We start from the raw sequence: 21325 nt of genomic DNA, 5'->3' as shown, positions 1-21325 counted from the left end.
GGCAGTCATGCATGCCCAAGCCATCACACTGCCTCCGCCGTGTTTTACAGGTGATGTGGTATGCTTTGGATCATGAGCTGTACCACGCCTTCGCCATACTTTTCTCTTTCCATCATTCTGGTAGAGGTTGATCTTGGTTTCATCTGTCCAAAGAATGTTCTTCCAGAATTGTGCTGGCTTTTTTAGATGTTTTTTTTAGCAAAGTCCAGTCTAGCCTTTTTATTCTTGATGCTTATGAGTGGCTTGCACCGTGCAGTGAACCCTCTGTATTTACTTTCATGCAGTCTTCTCTTTATGGTAGAATTGGATATTGATACGCCTACCTCCTGGAGAGTGTTGATCACTTGGTTGGCTGTTGTGAAGGGGTTTCTTTTCACCATGGAGATTATTCTGCGATCATCCACCACTGTTGTCTTCCGTGGGCGCCCAGGTCTTTTTGCATTGATGAGTTCACCAGTGCTTACTTTCTTTCTCAGGATGTACCAAACTGTATATTTTGCCACTCCTAATGTTGTAGCAATTTCTCGGATGGGTTTTTTCTGTTTTTGCAGCTTAAGGATGGCTTGTTTCACCTGCATGGAGAGCTCCTTTGACCGCATGTTTCCTTCACAGCAAAACATTCCAAATGCAAGCACCACAACTCAAATCAACTCCAGGCCTTTTATCTGCTTAATTGAGAATGACATAACGAAGGGATTGCCCACACCTGTCCATGAAATAGCCTTGGAGTCAATTGTACAATTACTTTTGGTCCCTTTAAAAACAGGGTGACACATGTTAAGGAGCGGAAACTCCTAAACCATTCATCCAATTTTAATGTGGATACCCGCAAATGAAAGCTGAAAGTCTGAATCACTTCAACTGCATCTGAAATGTTTTGTTTAAAGTTCATTCTGGTAATGTCTAGAACCAAAGTTAGAAAAATGTTGTCTCTGTCTAAATATATATGGACCTAACTGTATGTTGAGGACTGTAGACACAATTGTTGGCCAAGGACACAGTGCAGCAGATGAAACAGACATCTTGCCTAGAACTTTTGCGCAGTACTCTTTTCCAGCACATTTTTTCAGCAGTTGCTGCTAGTAATGTTTCATTTGAGGGTTGCAGTTAATTGCTGATTTTAATCCAAGAAGAGCAAGACAAGCTCGTAATCGGAGGATTAGCTGGATGGTTCTCAGGCTTTTAATTAACCATCAAGTACACTGATCAGTCATAACATTTAAACGTCTCACCCTAATATTATGCAGCATACTGTACCGTTAGGCACTGTGTAGTGTGGCGCCTTTGCAACAGCCAGCATTACCATTCTTAACAGTAAACAGTGCTAAAGTAGCTCTTTTGTAACATTGACCAAACTTTTTGCCTTCACTTCCAATGCACATCAATGAGCCCAGACCAGGGCACTCATGACTCTGACAACTGTCAATACATTGTCCTTCTATAGATCACACCATACTAGGAACACCCAAAAGACCTGTCACTTATGCAGTCATCCAGCCATCACATCTGGCCATTGTCAAAGTCGTTCATATTCTTACATTTGTCAGATTCCTATGTTTTAATGATATATCTAAATAGGATTTAATTAGGATATGAAATTAAACGTCTGTGATTTACGTCACACTGCAACAGGTCTCTCACTGTTAAGTGCCATGGAAACATAACTGGACCTGTATAGTAAATGCAAAAGTGCTGCTTTATTCCACTTGTGATATAGTCACTCATAGGATAAGATCAACTCCTTGTATTACCGACCTGAGAACAGAATTCCTCCAAGCAGAACTTTCCCGGACCCTAAGGGTGTGTGCACACGTTGCGGATTCTGCTGCGGATCTGCAACTGCGGATCCTACAATACAATTAAAAGCAATGTAAAGTGAAAACCGCAGTGCCCACGGTGCGGAATTTTCTGTGTGGATTTGCTGTGGTTTTAAATCCACAGCATGTCACTTCTTTGTGTGGATTCCGCAGCGGTTTGGCACCTGCTCCATGACAGGTGTCAAACCGCAGGCAAATCCGCAGAAAATCCGCACTGAAAATTCTGCAGCAGAATCCGCAACGTGTGCACACACCCTAAACTTCTACATGGATCCTTGAAATGAAATGCTACACTTCATGTCCAACATGATCATCTCAGTATATAAGATACTAAGACTTGTAGGGTATGTGAACACAATGTCTTTTGAGGCGGATTCTGCCTGGAATCCATCAGAAAAAGTGCTAAGAAAAGCCAAAAAGAATGATCGTCTGTTATTAATGACTTGCTGTGCACATGTTCCATCTTTTGTAACGTAACTCTCGGCGTTAGAAGTTGTGAAACGGCTAAAAGTAGTGACCTGTCCTTCAGGAGGCTTCTGCCTGAATTTAAAACTAAAAAGCCAGAGGCCAAGTTGACACAAAACAATACTCAGGACGTTTAAGAAGATGTCCAGCAGAAGACATGTGCACATAATCTTATGGTTCTTGCCTTCATAAACCTTTTGTAGAATTGCTTATAGTAAATCATGATACACTCAATATTTTGAACTACTATTCACTTTTCTATTTAGGACATGAATCCTCCTCTCCTCCCTCCTCCGCCCCTGACTGCTGCTGTTATCGTCTCCACAACTTCTGGGGCGACATCTTCTACTGCTGGACAGAGATTAACTGGTGGTCCTGCTGAACAAGTCACACACCTCAGGCCGTCCACTCGACCAAGTGTGTAAGTATTCAAAGGCAGGGTACTAACAGAACAGGCCAGGTATGTCCTATCGATGTGATGCATCTACCATTGTGATAGAGCAGGCTTAAAGGGAACCTGTCACCAGGTATGGCTGCTATAAGATGCAGCCACTGCCTTTCAGGGCTTATCTACAGCATTCTATAATGCTGTAGATAAGTCCCCAATCCGACCTGAAAGATAAGAAAAATAAGTTTTATTATACTCACCGGGGGATGGTGGTCCGGTCCGATGGGTGTCGCAGGTCCGGGTCCGGCGCCTCCCATCTTCTTGCGACGTCGACCTCCTGCTTGATTCACAGGCTCCCCGGCATCGCACTCCTGTTGAGGGCAGAGCAAATTCCTGCAGTGGGCCACTCTGACCTTTCCCAGCGCCTGCGCACCGCAATACTTTGCTCTGCCTTCAACAGGGCAGAGAAGTACGCCTGCGCAGGCGCGTGATGCCGGGACCATGAAGCAAGTAGGAGGGCGGCGGCGCAAGAAGATGGGAGGCGCCGGACTTGTGACACCCATCGGACCGGACTGCCCCCCCCAATGAGTATAACAAACTATATATTTCTTATCTTGCAGGTCGGATCGGGGGCTTAGGTACAGCATTATGGAATGCTGTAGATAAGCCCTGAAAGGCAGTGGCCACATCTTATATCGGCCAAAACAGCTGACAGGTTCGCTTTAAGGTTTTCGTGGGCGAAATAGTCTCAGTGGGTCCCTTATGTATTATTGGCACCACATAGTTCTCCATACAGTATAATGAGCCCCTTATATTCCTCTATTCAGTATAATTGGCTCACTATATTGTTCCATGCAGTATAATCGGCCCCATATATTGCTCTATACAGTACAATGGGTCCCTTATATTGTTCCATACAGTATAATAGGCCATGTATATTGCTCCAAACAGTATAGTGCCCAATATAGTCCTCCATTCAGTATAATGGGCCCCATATATTGCTCCATACAGTATAATGGCCCAATATAGTCCTCCATATAGTATAATTGGCTTCATATATTGCTCCGTTCAGTATAATGGCCCCTTATAGTGCTCCATACAGTGGCACGTAAAAGTTTGGGGACCCCTGGTCAAAATTCCTGTTATTGTGAACTGTTAAGCAAGTTGAAGATGAAATGATCTCTAAAAGGTCTAAAGTTAAAGATGACACATTTCCTTTGTATTCTAGGCAAACAATATATATTGTCATATTTTACATTTTAAAAATTGCAAAAATGATAACCACCGTTTGAAAATAACACAGATTGTAAATGCTTTTTCTAGCTAGCCAAGTGTCTCTTGTTTGAGGGATTTTCATCAAAGCTTCCTTGAAAAATTCTTCCAGTTCTGTGAGATTCGTGGGTCGTCTTGCATGCACTGCTATTCTGAGATCTAGCCAAGGATTTTCAATAATGTTCAGATCAGGGGACTGTGAGGGCCAACGTAAAACCTTCAGCTTGCACCCTTTGAGGTAGTCTATTGTGGATTTTGACGGGTGTTTAGGATCATTATCCATTTATAAAAGCCATCCTCTTTTCAACTTCAGCTTTTTTATAGATGGTGTTATGTTTGCATCTAGAATTTGTTGAAATTTCATTGAATCCATTCTTCCCTCTACCAGTGAAATGTTCCCTGTGTCACTGGCTGCAACACAACCCCAAAGCATGATGGATTCACCCCCATGCTTAATGGTTGGCAATATGTTCTTTTCCTGAAATTCTGTGCCCTTTTTTTCTCCATACATACATTTGATCAATGTGGCCAAAGAGTTCTATTTTAACCTCACAGGACTTGTTTCCAAAATGCATCAGGCTTATTTAGACGTTCTTTTGCATTCTTCTGAAGCTGAATTTCATGGTGAGGACGCAGGAGAGGTTTTTTTCTGATGACTTCCATGGATGCCATATTTGTTCAGGTGTCTCTGAAAAGTAGAACAATGTACCACAACTCCAGAGTATGCAAAATCTTTCTGCAGTCAAGCGGGGGTTCTAATTTGATGCTTTATAGGTGTCCTACTAGCAGCTCTCTTTGAAATTTTGCTTGGTATTCCAGACCTTATCTTGACCTCCACTGTTCCTGTTAACTGCCATTTCTTAATTACATTTCAAACTAAGGAAAGGGCAACTTGAAACCGCTTGTTATCTTGTTATAGCCTTCTCCTGCTTTGTGGGCCTCCACCATTTTCATTTTCAGAGTGCTAGGCAGCTGCTTAGAAGAACCCATGGTTGCTGTTTTTTGTTTTTTGACACAATATTAGAGGAGGCTGGGTTTTTATAAAGCTGGGAAATTTGCATCACCTGGCCTTCCTAATGATGATAGTGAACAAGCCATAACTCTAACAAGCTAATTAAGGTCTGAAGCCTTGGGCAAAGATATCTGAACACACAAATCTCAAACTTTTGCATCGACCTATTTTCCTTTCCTTATAATTTTCACAATATAAAAAAATGAAAATTTTTTTTGGTCTAAAACACAAAGGAATTGTGTCATCTTTAACTATAGGCTTTTTAGAAATCATTTTATCTTCAACTTGCTTAACAGTCACAATAGCAGTAATGTTGACTTTTACATACAATCGGTAATGGGCCCCATATATTACTCCATATAGTATGATGGGTCCCATATATTGCTCCATACAATATAATGCTCCATACATAAAATATACTGTAAATAATCAAGTACTTACCTCTCCCTGCTCCCCCTTCTCTGGTCTCCTTAGCATCTTCTGACCATCTGCACTGCTCAGCAGAGAAGGTGCACTGTAGTGACCTCATCGCGCCCTCTGCTCTGAGACGTCACAGAGCTCAGACGAAAAGGGGGAATGATGTGAGAGGGAGCATCGGCTGACGGCTCCCCCTCCCATCATTGGCATCCAGGATCCCGAACAGTTGAAAGTACGATGCGGGAGGGCGGTGCTGAGTGACAACAAGTGGGCCCCCGCCTTTGTCCAGGGCCCCGACACTTGCCCGGATACGCTGGGTGGTGACGCCGGCCCTGATTAGTGATCTATTATGTGAAAAAACCACTTCAAACTACTACCCCCTGCTTGTGGGACTCCCTGAAAACACAAGTGTCTTGTATTTGTGACTAGAGCTCTCCTACATACCTTCTATTACTTAGTGGTTTGTTGCTGGCATTTTAAGTGTGCTTGCCTAGAGTTACTTACATGGGAGATCTATATTCCCACTTCCTATTACAGTTAAAGGGAAACTGTCACCCCTTTTCTCGAATATGAGCTGCTGGCACCGCCATCAGGGGCTTATCTACAGCATTCTGTAATGCTGTAGATAAGCCCCAAATGTAACCTGAAAGTTAAGAAAAAAGAGTTACATTATACTCACCGGGGGGGGGGTTCCGGTCCGATGGGTGTCGCGGTCCGGTCCGGTGCCTACCATCTTCATACGATGCCGTCCTCTCCTCTTCTTTCCTTTAAATTCCTGCACATCTTTAATGACTTAATTTCAGTTCAGAGCTAAAATGTATGACAGATAATAGAAGGCATGTTCTTAGCAAACTAAGTGGGCCCGTCAGGTCTCCAGTGCTACGTAATGTGAGAGCACCTTAGGATAATGGGAGACACAGTGATTGACAGCTTTTCATGTATGGGTTTTTGTACGGGGAGAGCTATCTATAACTCTGTGTCAGCAGGATTCCATGGCTGTTCATGATCTGATGAGGATTTAGGACCTGATTCTGCACCTAATTCCTTACTACATCTGCAGTGCTGACACTTCTCGTTCAGTGTAAGTGAATAGGGCATTCTGGAGTAATGTCCACTCTGTGGATATGCACACGGAATGAAAATAGGGCTATGCCTCGTACTGATCGGCTGGTGTGTCAGCCTCCTAATTCAGTTACAGATTCTTTGAGAAATACATGTTGGATCTCATATAGGTCAATCTGAGACGTACACCTACTGTATCTTAGGGGTTCTTTCCTGCTGTATGTGTATGGGGTTTGAAACAGATACAGATGTTCAATGCTTTTCTTGATTTTTTTCGGTGTTTTGGATTTTGTTTTTTATTTGCGCCATATTCATCTTTCCATTTGCCATTTTTTTAAAGTCACTATTATTTGTAGGTTTTTGTAATTTGCCACGGTGGGTGGAGTTTAGACTTTCAGGATGTTTTTCCTTGATTCATTTTGTTCCCCGGTCCTCTACTGGAGTGATTTCATGTGCATATGAAACTTTGACACAAATTCTGCACCATTTTAGTGAAACATGTGACTTTTTAGCTGTTCTTTGCAAAACGGGATCATGATAAAAATGGAGAGTGTTTTTTTTATTTTGCACAAAATTTATGAACCATTTTGAGGAGTTTGCTCTAAAAAAAATCAGCGAATACCACAAGAAAAAAAAGGGTCTTAAAAAATGTAAATAATGAATGGGGCCCTTTGGGTATGAGTCCTGGAAGAATTTAGACTCATCATGACTTGAACATGTTGGATCAAATGCTAGAAAACTATATATCCGAGTCCAGCATTTCTGACTCTATACCAGGGGTCCTCAAACTTTTAAACAGGGGGCCAGATCACGGTCCCTCGGACCACTGGAGGGCCGGAATATAGTTTAAAAAAAATTAGGACCAAATTCATATGCACACTGCACATATCTTATTTAGAAATAATAAAACAAAATAGGAACAAATACAATATTAAAAATGAAGAAGTAGTTAAATCATCAAACTTACCGAATTTTTGGGGTTCTTCGAATATCCTACACTTCGAGTCAATTTTTTCTCTTTCTTGATATCATTGTTTCCTAGGGATTCAAAAGTGCTATTAGCAAAATACCAACATATATACAGCGCTACAAAAACAATATACCAGCAATAAAATTTCCCACACAGAGACACACAGATTGCACTGTCCATCAATGCGGCCTGATCAGCGCCCAGCAATGCGGCCTGATCAGCACCCAGCAATGCAGCCTGATCAGCGCCCATCAATGCGGCCTGATCAGTGCCTATCAATGCGGCCTGATCAGTGCTTATCAATGCGGCCTGATCAGTGCTTATCAATGCGGCCTGATCAGTGCCCATCGATGCAGCCTGATCAGTGCACATCAATGCAGCCTCACCAGTGCCCATATTGGTGGAACTCCACTTTTACCACAGGCTCAGACTAGTGTGGTGCAAGAATCCCCAATAGGCGGCATTGGTCTCTAAAAGGCAGGTAAATGTCCCCAATAGGCAGCACAGGTCCCCAATAGGTAGGAAAATGTGCTTAATATGTAGCACAGTTCCCCAAAAGGCAGCACAGTTCCCCAATAGGCAGCACAGTCCCCAATAGGCAGGTACAGGTCCCCAATAGGTAGCACAGATCCCCAATAGGCAGCACAGGTCCCTAATAGGCAGGTAAATGTCCCCAATAGGTAGCACAGGTCCCCAATAGGCAGCACAGGTCGCCAATAGGCAGCACAGGTCCCCAATAGGCAGGTACAGGTCCCCAATAGGTAGCACATGTCCCTAATAGGCAGGTAAATGTCCCCAACAGGTAGCACAGGTCCCCAAAAGGTATCACAGGTCCCCAATAGGCAGGTAAATGTCCCCAGTAGGTAGCACAGGTCCCAAATAGGCAGGAACATGTCCCCAATACGTGGCACAGGTCCCCAAAAGGTAGCACAGGTCCCCAGTAGGCAGCACAGGTCCCAAATAGGCAGGAACATGTCCCCAATACGTAGCACAGGTCCCCAAAAGGCAGCAGAGGTCCCCAGTAGGCAGGAACATGTCCCCCCATACGTAGCACAGGTCCCCAAAAGGTAGCACAGGTCCCAAATAGGCAGGAACATGTCCCCAATACGTACTGTAACAGGTCCCCAAAAGGTAGCACAGGTCCCCAGTAGGTAGCACAGGTCCCAAATAGGCAGGAACATGTCCCCAATACGTAGCACAGGTCCCCAAAAGGTAGCACAGGTCCCCAGTAGGCAGCACAGGTCCCAAATAGGCAGGAACATGTCCCCAATACGTAGCAAAGGTCCCCAAAAGGTAGCACAGGTCCCCAGTAGGCAGCACAGGTCCCAAATAGGCAGGAACATGTCCCCAATACGTACTGTAACAGGTCCCCAAAAGGTAGCACAGGTCCCCAGTAGGTAGCACAGGTCCCAAATAGACAGGAACATGTCCCCAATACGTAGCACAGGTCCCCAAAAGGTAGCACAGGTCCCCATTATGAAGCACAGGTCCCCAATAGGACCCGGAGTTAAAAAGAAAAAAAAAACAGTACTCACCTATGTCCCCTGCTGCTCTGAAGAGGCGCCCACTCATCTCCGTCTTCTTCCAGCACAGGAACAGGCGGCGTGACGTCATCAGGCCCCGCAGGCGGCGTGGTGATAATTACGTCACCTGTGTGATCTCTGCTGCATACTGAGGGCTGCGCAACGCCTTTCCTCGGCGCCTCGCCCCGCCCGCGATTACAGGGCCCGGCCCTGTAATCAGTGCAGGTTAATGTCGGCCTGGCCAGGGGCCGGATAAAAGTCACATGCGGCCCGCGGGCCGTAGTTTGAGGACCCATGCTCTATACCATGCTACGCTAAAGCCTTAGGCTGTGTTCACACACAGCGTTTTTTTAGCGTTTTTTACCGCGGTTTTCACTATAAAACCGCTAAAAATAAGCTTCCCAGTCATTTCTATCACGGTAAAAACCGCAGCATGCTAATTTAATTTTGCGGATTTTTCTGCGGTTTTGGCTTCTTCCATGCGGTTTGAAACCGCTGCGGAAAAACGCATCAAAACTGCCGCGGAAAAATAGGTGCGGTTTCTGGGAAGGGATTCAGGTTTTTGAGCAGAAATTTTCTGCAACGTGTGCACTTAGCCTTATGGAATCATTTCCACATCTGCTCCCTCCCGTTTCCAAACTTGTTTTCTCCACCACTCCAGAATCTTGTTGTCCATTCTATCTAGGCTAGTTATTTTTTATATCATGAAAGGAGGGTGATTTCCTTTCAAGTACTTGACCCAGAAAGGCCCACACATGGAATAGATTGAAAGTTCTGTTCAAAGTAAATCACTGTAAACCGAATATATTACATATTGAGTAGAAACGTACCTGTTCAAGATTGGTCTGCCTCGGAAGACTATTGTCTTTTGTGCCTTGGCTCATGGTTTCTCTTCCAAAGCTGAGCCATATGGAGGCTATCATTATTAAATAAAATGTTAAACTCTTTGACGGGACAGTCTGGCCTCTTCTGATCCAAGGTGTATAATATTGGGCAGATTAAGCATTCACTACCCTAAGATATCCTAGGTCATTAATTTTGTTTTATAAGACTCAATTTCAAATACCATGTTAAATAATATTTAAGACCCTCATCTCTTAGTCAGTGGAAATTGGCTGCAAAGGGCGTCTGTTGCTTTGGAGCATTTGGCACATCGGTGCATTACACAAACAGCCCATTGAATACTATGGGCACTGTGTAATGCTTCATTTACTCTGGAGTGGCACTGCCAGTTTTTCCCCACCACCCTGGGATAAGTCTATTTTTATTAAATCTTTGTAACAAAGAAAGAATGTCCAAAGTAAATGAAAAAGGTTATCTAATTTTTTAAAGGAACCTGTCACCAGGTTTCCAAGTATGACCACCACCTTTAAGGCCTCTTTTTATGGTATTGTACTAAGCAGTATGTCAGTTCCCAATCCCTTCTGCGTAGCACAAAAAAATAACTTTTATTATACCCCCATACTGTGCACTCCAGTCCAATGGGCTTCACTGGTCTTGCTTTGGCACCTCCTCGCTTGTTGCAAGCGGCATCCTACTGCCCTGCTTCATGTGTTTGACGCATCCTAAATCATCCACACAGTGTCCCCAATCACACTCATGCACATATGTACTTCTCTCTGCCATGTAGCGAACAGAGTTTTGTAATGCACATGCATCAGCTTTACTTCTGGGTCATCCACACTTTTTGGCCTCTCCTAGAGCATGCGCATTACAGTACTTTGCTCTCAGCAGGACAGAAGGAAGTACGCCTGCGCAGGAGCATGATTGGGGGACACTGTGTGGATGACATAGGACACGTCATCCACATGAGCTAGTGGGAGGACGGAGATTGGGACACCTGTCAGACCACACTGAAGGTCCCTTCTGCAGTGGTGCTTAGCATGAACACTTTTTAAAAACTGGAATACCCCTTAACCCTGGAATATGCAGTTAAAATGTTCTCATTGTTTTTACATATATCATTCTTATTTTAACATACGGTGACATATCAATTCTTCCATCCTATCACATAATAAATATAATTAGCTATATGCGAGTTATGAACCCAATTTTCTATTTTGGACCAAGTTTTTAATTATACCCTTCATATTTAAAATGATCTTTATGTAAAAGAGAGATCTCCTTTGAGCAGCCACATGAGTTTCCGACATATCTCTGGCAGCATGTCCTTGTCTTCATTTAACTTATGGTTCAGTAATTTCTTCAATCCAGATGTGGAGTAAAAATTAAAGATTTCCCAATTACATGTAGTGCTATTGATTGACTGGCCAAATAAATATCATTATGAAATGTGGTCTGATGTTAGGCCTCCATGAGATATGTTAGGAAAGTGGATTATCCTGATTTGATGCGAGTGTTCCTGTTGCATGTGGTTATCATTACGTGTGGTGGGCAGACTTCAAAGTTTGTATTTCAATGGAAAACACTTGGGCTTACAGTACAAATGACTACAAATGAAAATGTTGTTAGTTAAAAAGTGAGACTTATTGTGTCTAGTGTTTTAGTGCTAGACTATAAGTTTAGTGATGAAAGAGACGCTACAGGGACTCTGCTGTATTTTTCGTAGCTAAGACTTCCAGGCGTTTGGCATGGTGTCCATATGTCCTACAGAACGATGCATATATTGTCGACTTGAGTCTGAAAATTAGATACTTATTCATTAAATAGGTTTGATGCTTGAAACCGAGGTATAGTTGTTATTTAAGAAGATGTCCAGTTCAAAGAATTGCTCCTGAATATACCTACAATTGCAAGTTAGGGGGTATCTGTTCCATCCAGAGGAAAGAAGGTTCAATCTTCATCACAGGAACAGAGACTGTACTCTGTACATGATGTTGTAATGGTTGATTCACTACAATAGTACGAGGGCCGGAACGTCTTTCTTGAAAACTATATTACAGGTTATGGGCACCAGATTCTGTGATGGAGCGTTGATCCAGGGAAATAGTATGATTGTCGTATGTGGAGTCCGGAACAGATTTTTCACCTAATATGGGACAATTAGCATCTGCCTCATGGATATTTTTTTTTATTTTTAATTAACATTATTAAAGTAGCATTTCCATCAACATTTTTATCCTTTAACTATACTGCAATCATCATATTATATAGCACTGTGTACTTACAATTGCTCATTTTGCCTTTCTACCCAGATAATTCTTCTCTTTTCCATTGGGTCTATGACATCACATGATTAAAAACTGACTAGCTGACTCCTTCTGAGTTGACAGGGGGTCAATTTTCCCTGTGTGAGTCAGAATCACTTTAAAAGTCTATGGCAGGGGGAGGAGGGAGCAGATGGGATAGGCGTTGAAGAGGGGGGAATGATGAATGCTGGGACAAGAAACTTTCTGTTTCTGCATACAGCAGAAGGGTAAAATGAGCAATTGTAAGTACACAGTGCTATAAAATTTTGTGGAGAGGGAATTTTTAATTTCAAAGTAAAGAGGATGGAAGGAGAGATATATTTGTGTGCAAACTAGCAAAACACAGTAGTATAGGACAGGGGTCACTAACTGGTGGCTCGCGGTCCCATGATGTGTGGCTCGCGGCTGCCTGCCAGCTTGGTGCATTTGCACCAGGTCTAGCAAACAATTATGAAGAGCAGGTCTCCAGATGGTGAATTTTGTGAGTAGCTACGCACAAAAGAGCAGATCTGAATGTGCATATTCTGGCCTAGGGGGTTTGGAGATAAATTCACATTGGAAAGCTGAAGACCGAAGACCGAATGATGCTACAAGTCAGAGGTGGTGCTTGAGGCTGGATCCAACGGTGTGGTGGAGTGATTGATGTGAGAATATTGGAACCTCTGGATCTTGGTATACTGCCTCAGTGTGATTTCTGTGGAAAAGCTTTGGCTTAAAGATCCATCTCTCTAAAAAAAATAATGAATCCTGGAAGTATTCTCCCACATTGAGAAGTGGTGTTTGTTGGGGGAGGTAGGATGTTCGCATAATATTTGGTGAAACTGGGAATCTGTCAGTGTGAGTGGATATTCTTCTCAAATGGGTGGTCTTTGGGGAGGTTTCACTGCATGTTACTGTTTAGAACCGAAATATCACTGACTCATAAAGATCTGATTTCATAGTATACACATGGCACATTTGGCCTTTTTTAGCTTGTTTATATTTAATAGAGCTCAGGGATCTCGTTTGGGGTGACTTTGCGCCATGCTATGACTATAACGCCATACCATCCTCAATGCTGCTCATTTTGGCATAGGATTACTCTCCTGTTAGGATATATAAAGCAAGAAGATACATATTCAATATCATGTACACATACTGACTGAATGACTATACTAACCCCAATAACATACTCCCACCACATTACACTCAGGAAAGAGAGATCTGATGGGCTCTTTGAAGAATGATCAAAATAAACTATTCATTTATCATGTGCATGGCGGGAGCAGGGTAGCAGCCAGCTATTTTTTTCCCCTGATTAAGAAAATTGTAGATATGGTCCAAGAAGCTTTGTTTTTTTCTTTCTTAAATCTGCGTGTCATTGTTTTGTTAGCGAAGTAAAGAAAATCACGAGTGATCGCCTTCTTTCCTACAAGGCTACAGAAGCCTCTCAATCAATATAAGTTTTGAAAAAACATCTGAAGCGTGTGTAACTGAATTCAGTATGGCAGTGCTATACTATACTATATATAGTAGAAATATTGTATATACATACAGTATATGAATCCGATGTGCCTAAAAGTGGCGTATGCCTCGCCACAAATCTTACTCCAGTCTTTGTAACATGGGAGGCACGCTGCATTACATAAACTGTGGCGTCACACCCAGCTCTGCCCATTTTGGCAAAGTTGTGTGAAACTAATGTGAGAACATCAAAAGTTGCGAATTATCCAGAGAAGTGTTGTATGACAAATTTCTTAGAAAAGCACTTTAATGAATCAGGTCATATGTTTTTTTGTCTTCATAAAGATGCCCTCCTTTTAATTTTTTTTTTTACACTAAATCTGTGTAAATCCGTATATAATGCAATGTGTGTGTTAATATACTCACTTACCACCGTCTTCTCCATTATCTAGCGCTGCTGTACTCCTCTTCTGAGTGACCTTGCTGCTTTTAAGACTCTCCATGTCATACTGCTCTCTACGTGTGAGCTGAAAATCTCTTTTACAATATAAGCCTATGGAGCCTTTTTGTGATGCTCCATAGACTTACAATGTAAAAGCCACCTCACTGCACTCTGTGTGACCCTTAGCGTCTGCAGATCTGTGACAGCACTGAGAAGAGAAGAACAGCACTGGATTGTGGATAAGGCTTCAATAGGTGAGTTTATTAATACTGTATACTCAAACAGGTAGATCTCTTCAACGACACAGCAACGATCCGGCGTCAAACACAGCGATGCATGCTGGCCAGCAGGACACCAGCGATCAAAAAATGGCCCAGGACATTCGAGCACGATCAGCGACATCGCAGCAGGGGCCCGGTCGCCGCTATGTGTCACACATGGCGAGATCGCTGGCGAGATTGCTGTTGCGCCACAAAATCGGTGACGCAACAGCGATCTCGCTAATGATCTCGCTATGCGAGACGGGGTCTTAAGACAATAGCATATAGAACAGTCCTAGCAAATACCAAAGATGGTGCAAATTTCAGATTCTCACCCTTCCACTGTCTCACAGGAATTAGAGCATCTGCGATTTCAGGGCTTCCAGGGCCGACTACCTCCAACAGTGGCATCCCACTATTGGTGGGCACCCACAAAGAGGAGGTAGCGACAAGCTTAGGAAGCTGTCCGAGTGCTGTGAAGTATGTGGTCAGGTGACCCGATTGCCCCAACCTGGATTCCCCAATCGTCTTTGAGGGTTCAGTGATATTCAATGGAGCAGATTTGTATTCCTCCAGCTAGGGCCTTGGTCATATAAGCTAGCATCCTGTAGATTATCTCTTGGAACAGAGGCAGATCCCCTTTTATAGGTTACAACTGTCCTTTACGCCATCATCCACAGGTCAGGGGTAAGGTGGGATGAGAGAAACTTTCATTGTTTGAGTATTTAATCAATCTGCATAGTTTGTTCTTTCCTGTTTGCAGGTCTACAAGCTGCATGTACTTATACAATGGGTAGTCAACATATTAGCAACCCTCAGTTGTTCAATGACCCTGTGTCCCTGTCCTCCAAGGATGGCAGCACAATAATCAATAAAAGAGTCAATATTTAGGCTCATTTGAACAATGGCCTATGTCTCTTTACACACAAAAGAAAAACACTTTAATTCAAGAGCCAACGTTCAGATTCATATGAACAATAGTCTATGTCTCCTGACCTACTGAAAATATACATCTGGCATAATTACGATCAACTGCTGTGTCGTCACACACCTATAGACAGGTTTACTGAAAAGAAAACTTCATGGGGGGACTACAATACCAGTAGGGGGATAGCAAATGTATAAAGTGTTTACTCATACTGACTCCATTCCATCAAATATTTTTTCACTTCCATTAACTATATGCTAAAATGTCTTTTCTCAGGTATGTCGCTATCTATCCCTATCTCCCGCGCAAAGAGGATGAGCTGGAGCTGCGAAAGGGTGAAATGTTTTTAGTGTTTGAGCGCTGTCAGGATGGCTGGTTTAAGGGAACATCCATGCACACAAGTAAAATCGGAGTATTCCCTGGGAACTATGTAGCACCTGTTACACGGTAAATGACAAACATTACAGTTTTTAGTTTCAACAGTTTTATTGAAATGAAAGCATCATTTAACATGAGATACATTCATATTAAAGTACAAAGATCCCCTCGCAGGGGGAATACATAGAAAAAAAGGCACTTAAGGTCATACGGTATCCTTGACTACAAAATCTTCGCTTAGAATATGTGTAGAAAAACAATTATAACACAACTAAGTTAGACTTAATGGGATGGGGAGGGAAAGTGGGAGGTTCAAAGTGAGTGTCGATAATGCGAGATACACAAACGTGGGGCGCCAGTGTACCTATTTCAGAGTCTCTAATTGTAAGGAGCTACTACCATGCCAATATATTATATAGATAAAGATATCATTTTGGAAAGATCATCGTCTTTATGTGCCTGAATCCAAGGGTCCCAGATACCTCGAAAGTTATCGAAAGAATCAGATCTAATAGCTTCTAATAAACATTACAGTTTGTATGTGTACGAAGAAAATAATTTCATAAACTAGCATGACTGCATAATAGGAAGAAAAGAAAAATGACATGCAATATTGAAATAAAATTTGAAAAATATAGGTTGATTACCAATTTTTCCTATGAACAGTGGGTGAAGCATCTAATCTGCTTACTGTAGATGTATGCAATGTAGTGCTAATTGGCCAGGAGGACATACAAGCTCCAGCCATGTGGTTAGGATCCAGTACTGTAAAGTTCGCTGATCTATATTCTACAGCCATGTGGTTAGGATCCAGTACTGTAAAGTTCGCTGATCTGTATATATTCTACAGCCATGTGGTTAGGATCCAGTACTGTAAGACTCGGTGATCTGTATTTTACAGCCATGTGATTAGGATCCAGTACTGCAAGGCTCAGTGATCTGTATTGTACAGCCATGTGGTTAGGATCCAGTACTGTAAAGTTTGCTGATCTATATTCTACAGCCATGTGGTTAGGATCCAGTACTGTAAGACTCGGTGATCTGTATTTTACAACCATGTGGTTAGGATCCAGTACTGCAAGGCTCAGTGATCTGTATTGTACAGCCATGTGGTTAGGATCCAGTACTGTAAAGTTTGCTGATCTATATTCTACAGCCATGTGGTTAGGATCCAGTACTGTAAGACTCAGTGATCTGTATTCTATAGCCATGTGGTTAGGATCCAGTACTGTAAGGCTCGGTGATCTGTGTTCTACAGCCATGTGGTTAGGATCCAGTACTGTTAGACTCGGTGATCTGTATTCTACAGCCATGTGGTTAGGATCCAGTACTGTAAAGTTTGCTGATCTATATTCTACAGCCATGTGGTTAGGATCCAGTACTGTATGGCTCGATGATCTGTATTGTACAGCCATGTGGTTAGGATCCAGGACTGTAAGACTTGGTGATCTGTATTGTACAGCCATGTGGTTAGGATCCAGTACTGTAAGACTCGGTGATCTGTATTCTATAGCCATGTGGTTAGGAACCAGTACTGTAAGGCTCGGTGATCTGTATTCTACAGCCATGTGGTTAGGATCCAGTACTGTAAGGCTCAGTGATCTGTATTCTACAGCCATGTGGTTAGGATCCAGTACTGTATGGCTCGGTGACCTGTATTGTACAGCCATGTGGTTAGGATCCAGTACTGTATGGCTCGGTGACCTGTATTGTACAGCCATGTGGTTAGGATCCAGTACTGTAAGACTCGGTGATCTGTATTGTACAGCCATGTGGATAGGATCCAGTACTGTAGGGCTTGGTGATCTGTATTCTATAGCCATGTGTTTAGTATGCAGTACTATAAGATTTGGTGATCTGTGTTCTATAGCCATGTGGTTAGGAACCAGTACTGTAATGCTCGGTGATCTGTTTTCTACAGCCGTGTGGTTAGGATCCAGTGCTGTATGGCTCGGTGATCTGTATTGTACAGCCATGTGGTTAGGATCCAGTACTGTAAGACTCGGTGATCTGTATTGTACAGCCATGTGGTTAGTATCCAGTACTGTAAGGCTTGGTGATCTGTATTCTATAGCCATGTGGTTAGTATGCAGTACTATAAGATTTGGTGATCTGTGTTCTATAGCCATGTGGTTAGGATCCAGTACTGTAAGACTCGTTTATCTGTATTCTACAGCCATTTGGTTAGGATCCAGTACTGGCTCAGTGATCTGTATTCTACAACCATGTGGTTAGGATCCAGAACTGTAAGGCTCGGTGATCTGTATTCTACGGTCATATGGTTAGGATCCAGTACTTTAAGTCTCCTTGAACTGCTACAGCCATGTGGTTGGGATCCAGTACTGTAAGGGTATTTTTCCACTGTCAGGAAATGCTGCGGATTGGACGCTGAGTACAGCCGCAGCGTCCAGCTGTTACAACATAGTGGATGGGATTTTATGAAATCCCATCTCCACTATGCGTTCAAAGACGCAGTTGGCAGACCTGCATATACACACAAGCGGCGTGTCTTTATGGACCGCAGGATGTCTATTAGTCTTGCGGAGATGCTCCGTCTCTGCAAGGTAAATTACAGAGTCTCTGTATAGGATGCAGTGATTCCACATGTGTTCAATGAACGCATGCAGAATCACCGTGAGTACAATAGGGGGCAGTGGTTAGGATCCAGTATTGTATGACTCGTTTATCTGTATAGAGCTGCGTCCAAAGCGCTGCCGTTTCCTGAACGTGGAAGCATACCCTAAGACTCGGTGATCTGTATTCTACAGCTACGTATGTGCTGCGCACTGCTTGAATATCAATAGATCGATTCCCCAAATTTTACTTCTCTTTTTATTCATTTGCAATTCTATTAATGTTTTAGTGCGTTTCTCCGTGTAACATATTTGATTGAATTATTCATTTTGCTGTAGGGAATGCACCCAAACCATGAACTGCCAACCTAGATCACTGTGATGGAGGAAAACAATGTTTATAGCAATGACAGAATACATTTGTTATCTAACTGTATAGGTTTATTATGTTGTCAGGACCCTTTATTGATTTAGATTTTCTTTTTGGTTTTGCACTTTATAAACAACATTTATATATAATAATAAAAAGCTTTCCTATATTGTACGATGACTTCAAAGTATACCTACTAATATTCAGGGATTACAACACAGACTGTAGAAAAAAGATTTATTAACTCCCAAATGTTACTTGTTTAGGGCATTAACCACTGGCTCACAGGCTAAAGTGGCCATGGCAACGTCAGGAGCGGGCACCCAGATGGTCAACATGGTGGCACCGTGCTCTGGTGGAGTACCCTGTCAGAAGCTACAGGGAAATGGTGTGGACTTTAGCAAAACAGTGAATGCAAATGGCGTCTCCCCAACTAATCCAGGAGGACATATCCAAACCAGCCCACAGTCCAAGGTCCTCATTCACATGACCGGCCAAATGACTGTGAACCAAGCCCGCAATGCTGCCCGCACAGGTAGGACCTAAAGACATAATATGAAAGTTGCATAATTTTTCATCATACAATGAATATGTAGAATACACCTACTTTTTCCTTGATTGAAATAAATGGGAAGTGAAACTTGAATGCTTACTTACATTCACTCACTGTATTTTATGTCTGTATTATATGTGTAATACTTGCTTGAGATTTTTTGCAATTTGCCTTGGTATATTCAGCCCTTATTTTATCTGTATTTTGGGGTCTGACAAAATACAAATCTGTCCTCGGTTACCATTTTAAGCCCCCTTCACACATCCGTTTTTTGTGTTTGTATGTGGTCTGTTTTTAAGGACTGCAAATACGGACATATGCAGACCCATTGTATTCAATGATGGTGTGCACATGTCAAGTGTTTCACTCCACGGACTAAACACGTTCCACACACGTGCACACTAATGACACACAGATAACATCCGTGTGTAATCGCTATGACATGTACCTGCGCCTGGAAAAAAGGAATACAGTTATCGCTGTTATCAGTCCCCGGGTGCTGAATTAATTTCATCATTGTTGCCTGATCTGCCTGTGATCAGCAAGACCAAGGCAATGATGGTGATGTGTATATGTGTGTGTATATTGTGTATTAAATAAATCATTATTTAAAAAAATAGCGTGGGGTCCCCTTTATTTTCTAACCAGCTGAGGGAAAGCCGACAGCTGGGGGCTGATGTTAATATTCTGGAAAGGGGACAATAACCAAAAATTTTCCCAGCGCATTAATACCAGCTCAGAGCTGTTTGCTTAGCTTTTACTAGTTATAGGAGGGACACCCCTATATTTACTAGCCAGCAAAGGCAAAACAGACAGCTGTGGGCTGATATTAACAGGCGTGAACGGGGCCATGGATATTGCCCGCTCCCGGACTAAGAACAGGCATGTCTCTATCAATTAACGGACTTTACTATGTATGTGTCTTTATTAAATTTGACTATGAGGTTAGTAATGGGGGTGTCAGGTAGACACCTCTTCATTACTAACCCCAAGACTTTATGTCAGCTGACATTACAAAGCTGACAACAACCCCACAACTATTAACCCACTTGCCACCACACCAGGGCAAGTGGATAGAGCAGAGGCTAAGCACCAGAATAATGATGAGCACTGATGTTCTTAGTTTGGGAGGGTGCCAATATCTATAGCACTGTCCCAGCCTATTAATATCAGCCCACAGTTGTCTGTTTAGCCTTTACTAATTAGTAAACATGGGGGAGAACCCCACATCATTTTTTTTGGGGGGTTACCCCTATAATAGCCAGTAAAGGCTAAGAAAACAGCTGTGAGCTGTTATTAATACGCTGGAAACATTTATGGCTATTGGCCACTTCCCAGAATATTAATATCAGGCTCCAGTTGTCGGCTTTCCCTCAACTGGTTAGGAAAATGAAGGGGGGCCCCAATCCTTTTTTCACTTTTTATATTCATTTAATACACGATATACGCACAGCGAGTGCTGACTCCAACTCCCATCAGTGTCGCCTGGTCTTGCTGATCGCAGGGAGAGCAGGCAACAATGATGAGAGTTGTATTCAGCACCCGGCGCCTGGGAACAGTGCTACCTGTACTGCTTTTCTTAGGCGCCAGTATGTGTCACACTGATGCGACACACAGACAGCACACAGATGCTACATGTATATTACACACGGACAAGGTTTTCCAGTAACGGGATCACCATGACGTATGAAGGAGGCCTTATGAATATTATTAGGACTTCAGTTTTTCACAATGGAAATCAAATACAATATTGTGACATGCTATGAAAACCCACCTCATGCCGAAAATGACATCTCAACCGCTGGGTGAGCACAGATATAGCAGAACCATCTCCCAACAGAGTATCACAATATCATGTTTATTTTCAAAGCTGGTCATCCTGAGCCCCTCATCTCAGTCCAAGAGAGCAATAAGGAAGGACAGATCTGTAAAAAGAACATACAAGAATGGCAATACACTGAGGGGACAATTCGCCAGACTGTTTTCGGCACAATTCTTTTGTAAAACTATTAAAAATATTGCAGGAACAATCATTTAGCAACTTTTGGCTTCTTTTTGCCAATCCCAGCCAGTTTCGGCAACTTTCTGGGAAGTGGCCAGAACTTAGCTGGGAGGAGCATGGTCAAGTGCGGCAGACAAATTCATTACAATTTATGCCACAAAAATTGAGTAATTTATCACACAAATATACTCCAGTTTCTGACTGGAATACATTGGTTGTGGTGGCGCACAACAGCTGAAAGATACACCAAATTCATTAAGAGGTGCATGAATTTGGTGCATGTTACTCCAGAGCACTCTTC

The 21325-nt window shown here is 42.6% G+C and overlaps 1 protein-coding gene across 2 annotated transcripts in view; it reads left to right on the top strand.

Moving 5' to 3' along the window:
• The window catches only part of SH3RF1 (SH3 domain containing ring finger 1), a 209932-nt gene that overhangs the window by 168817 nt on the left and 19790 nt on the right, over positions 1-21325 (top strand). For both annotated transcript variants that reach the window (XM_073577185.1, XM_073577179.1), the window contains 3 exons: positions 2549-2703; positions 15425-15595; positions 18736-19004. In XM_073577185.1, the coding sequence (XP_073433286.1) occupies positions 2549-2703; positions 15425-15595; positions 18736-19004 (595 nt within the window). The remainder of the gene's footprint in view (positions 1-2548; positions 2704-15424; positions 15596-18735; positions 19005-21325) is intronic.

Source organism: Dendrobates tinctorius, unplaced genomic scaffold, assembly GCF_039654945.1.
Source record: "Dendrobates tinctorius isolate UK_male_01 unplaced genomic scaffold, ASM3965494v1 ptg000008l, whole genome shotgun sequence".
NCBI classification, from domain to species: domain Eukaryota; kingdom Metazoa; phylum Chordata; class Amphibia; order Anura; family Dendrobatidae; genus Dendrobates; species Dendrobates tinctorius.
This window is presented reverse-complemented; position numbering and strand designations above follow the sequence as displayed.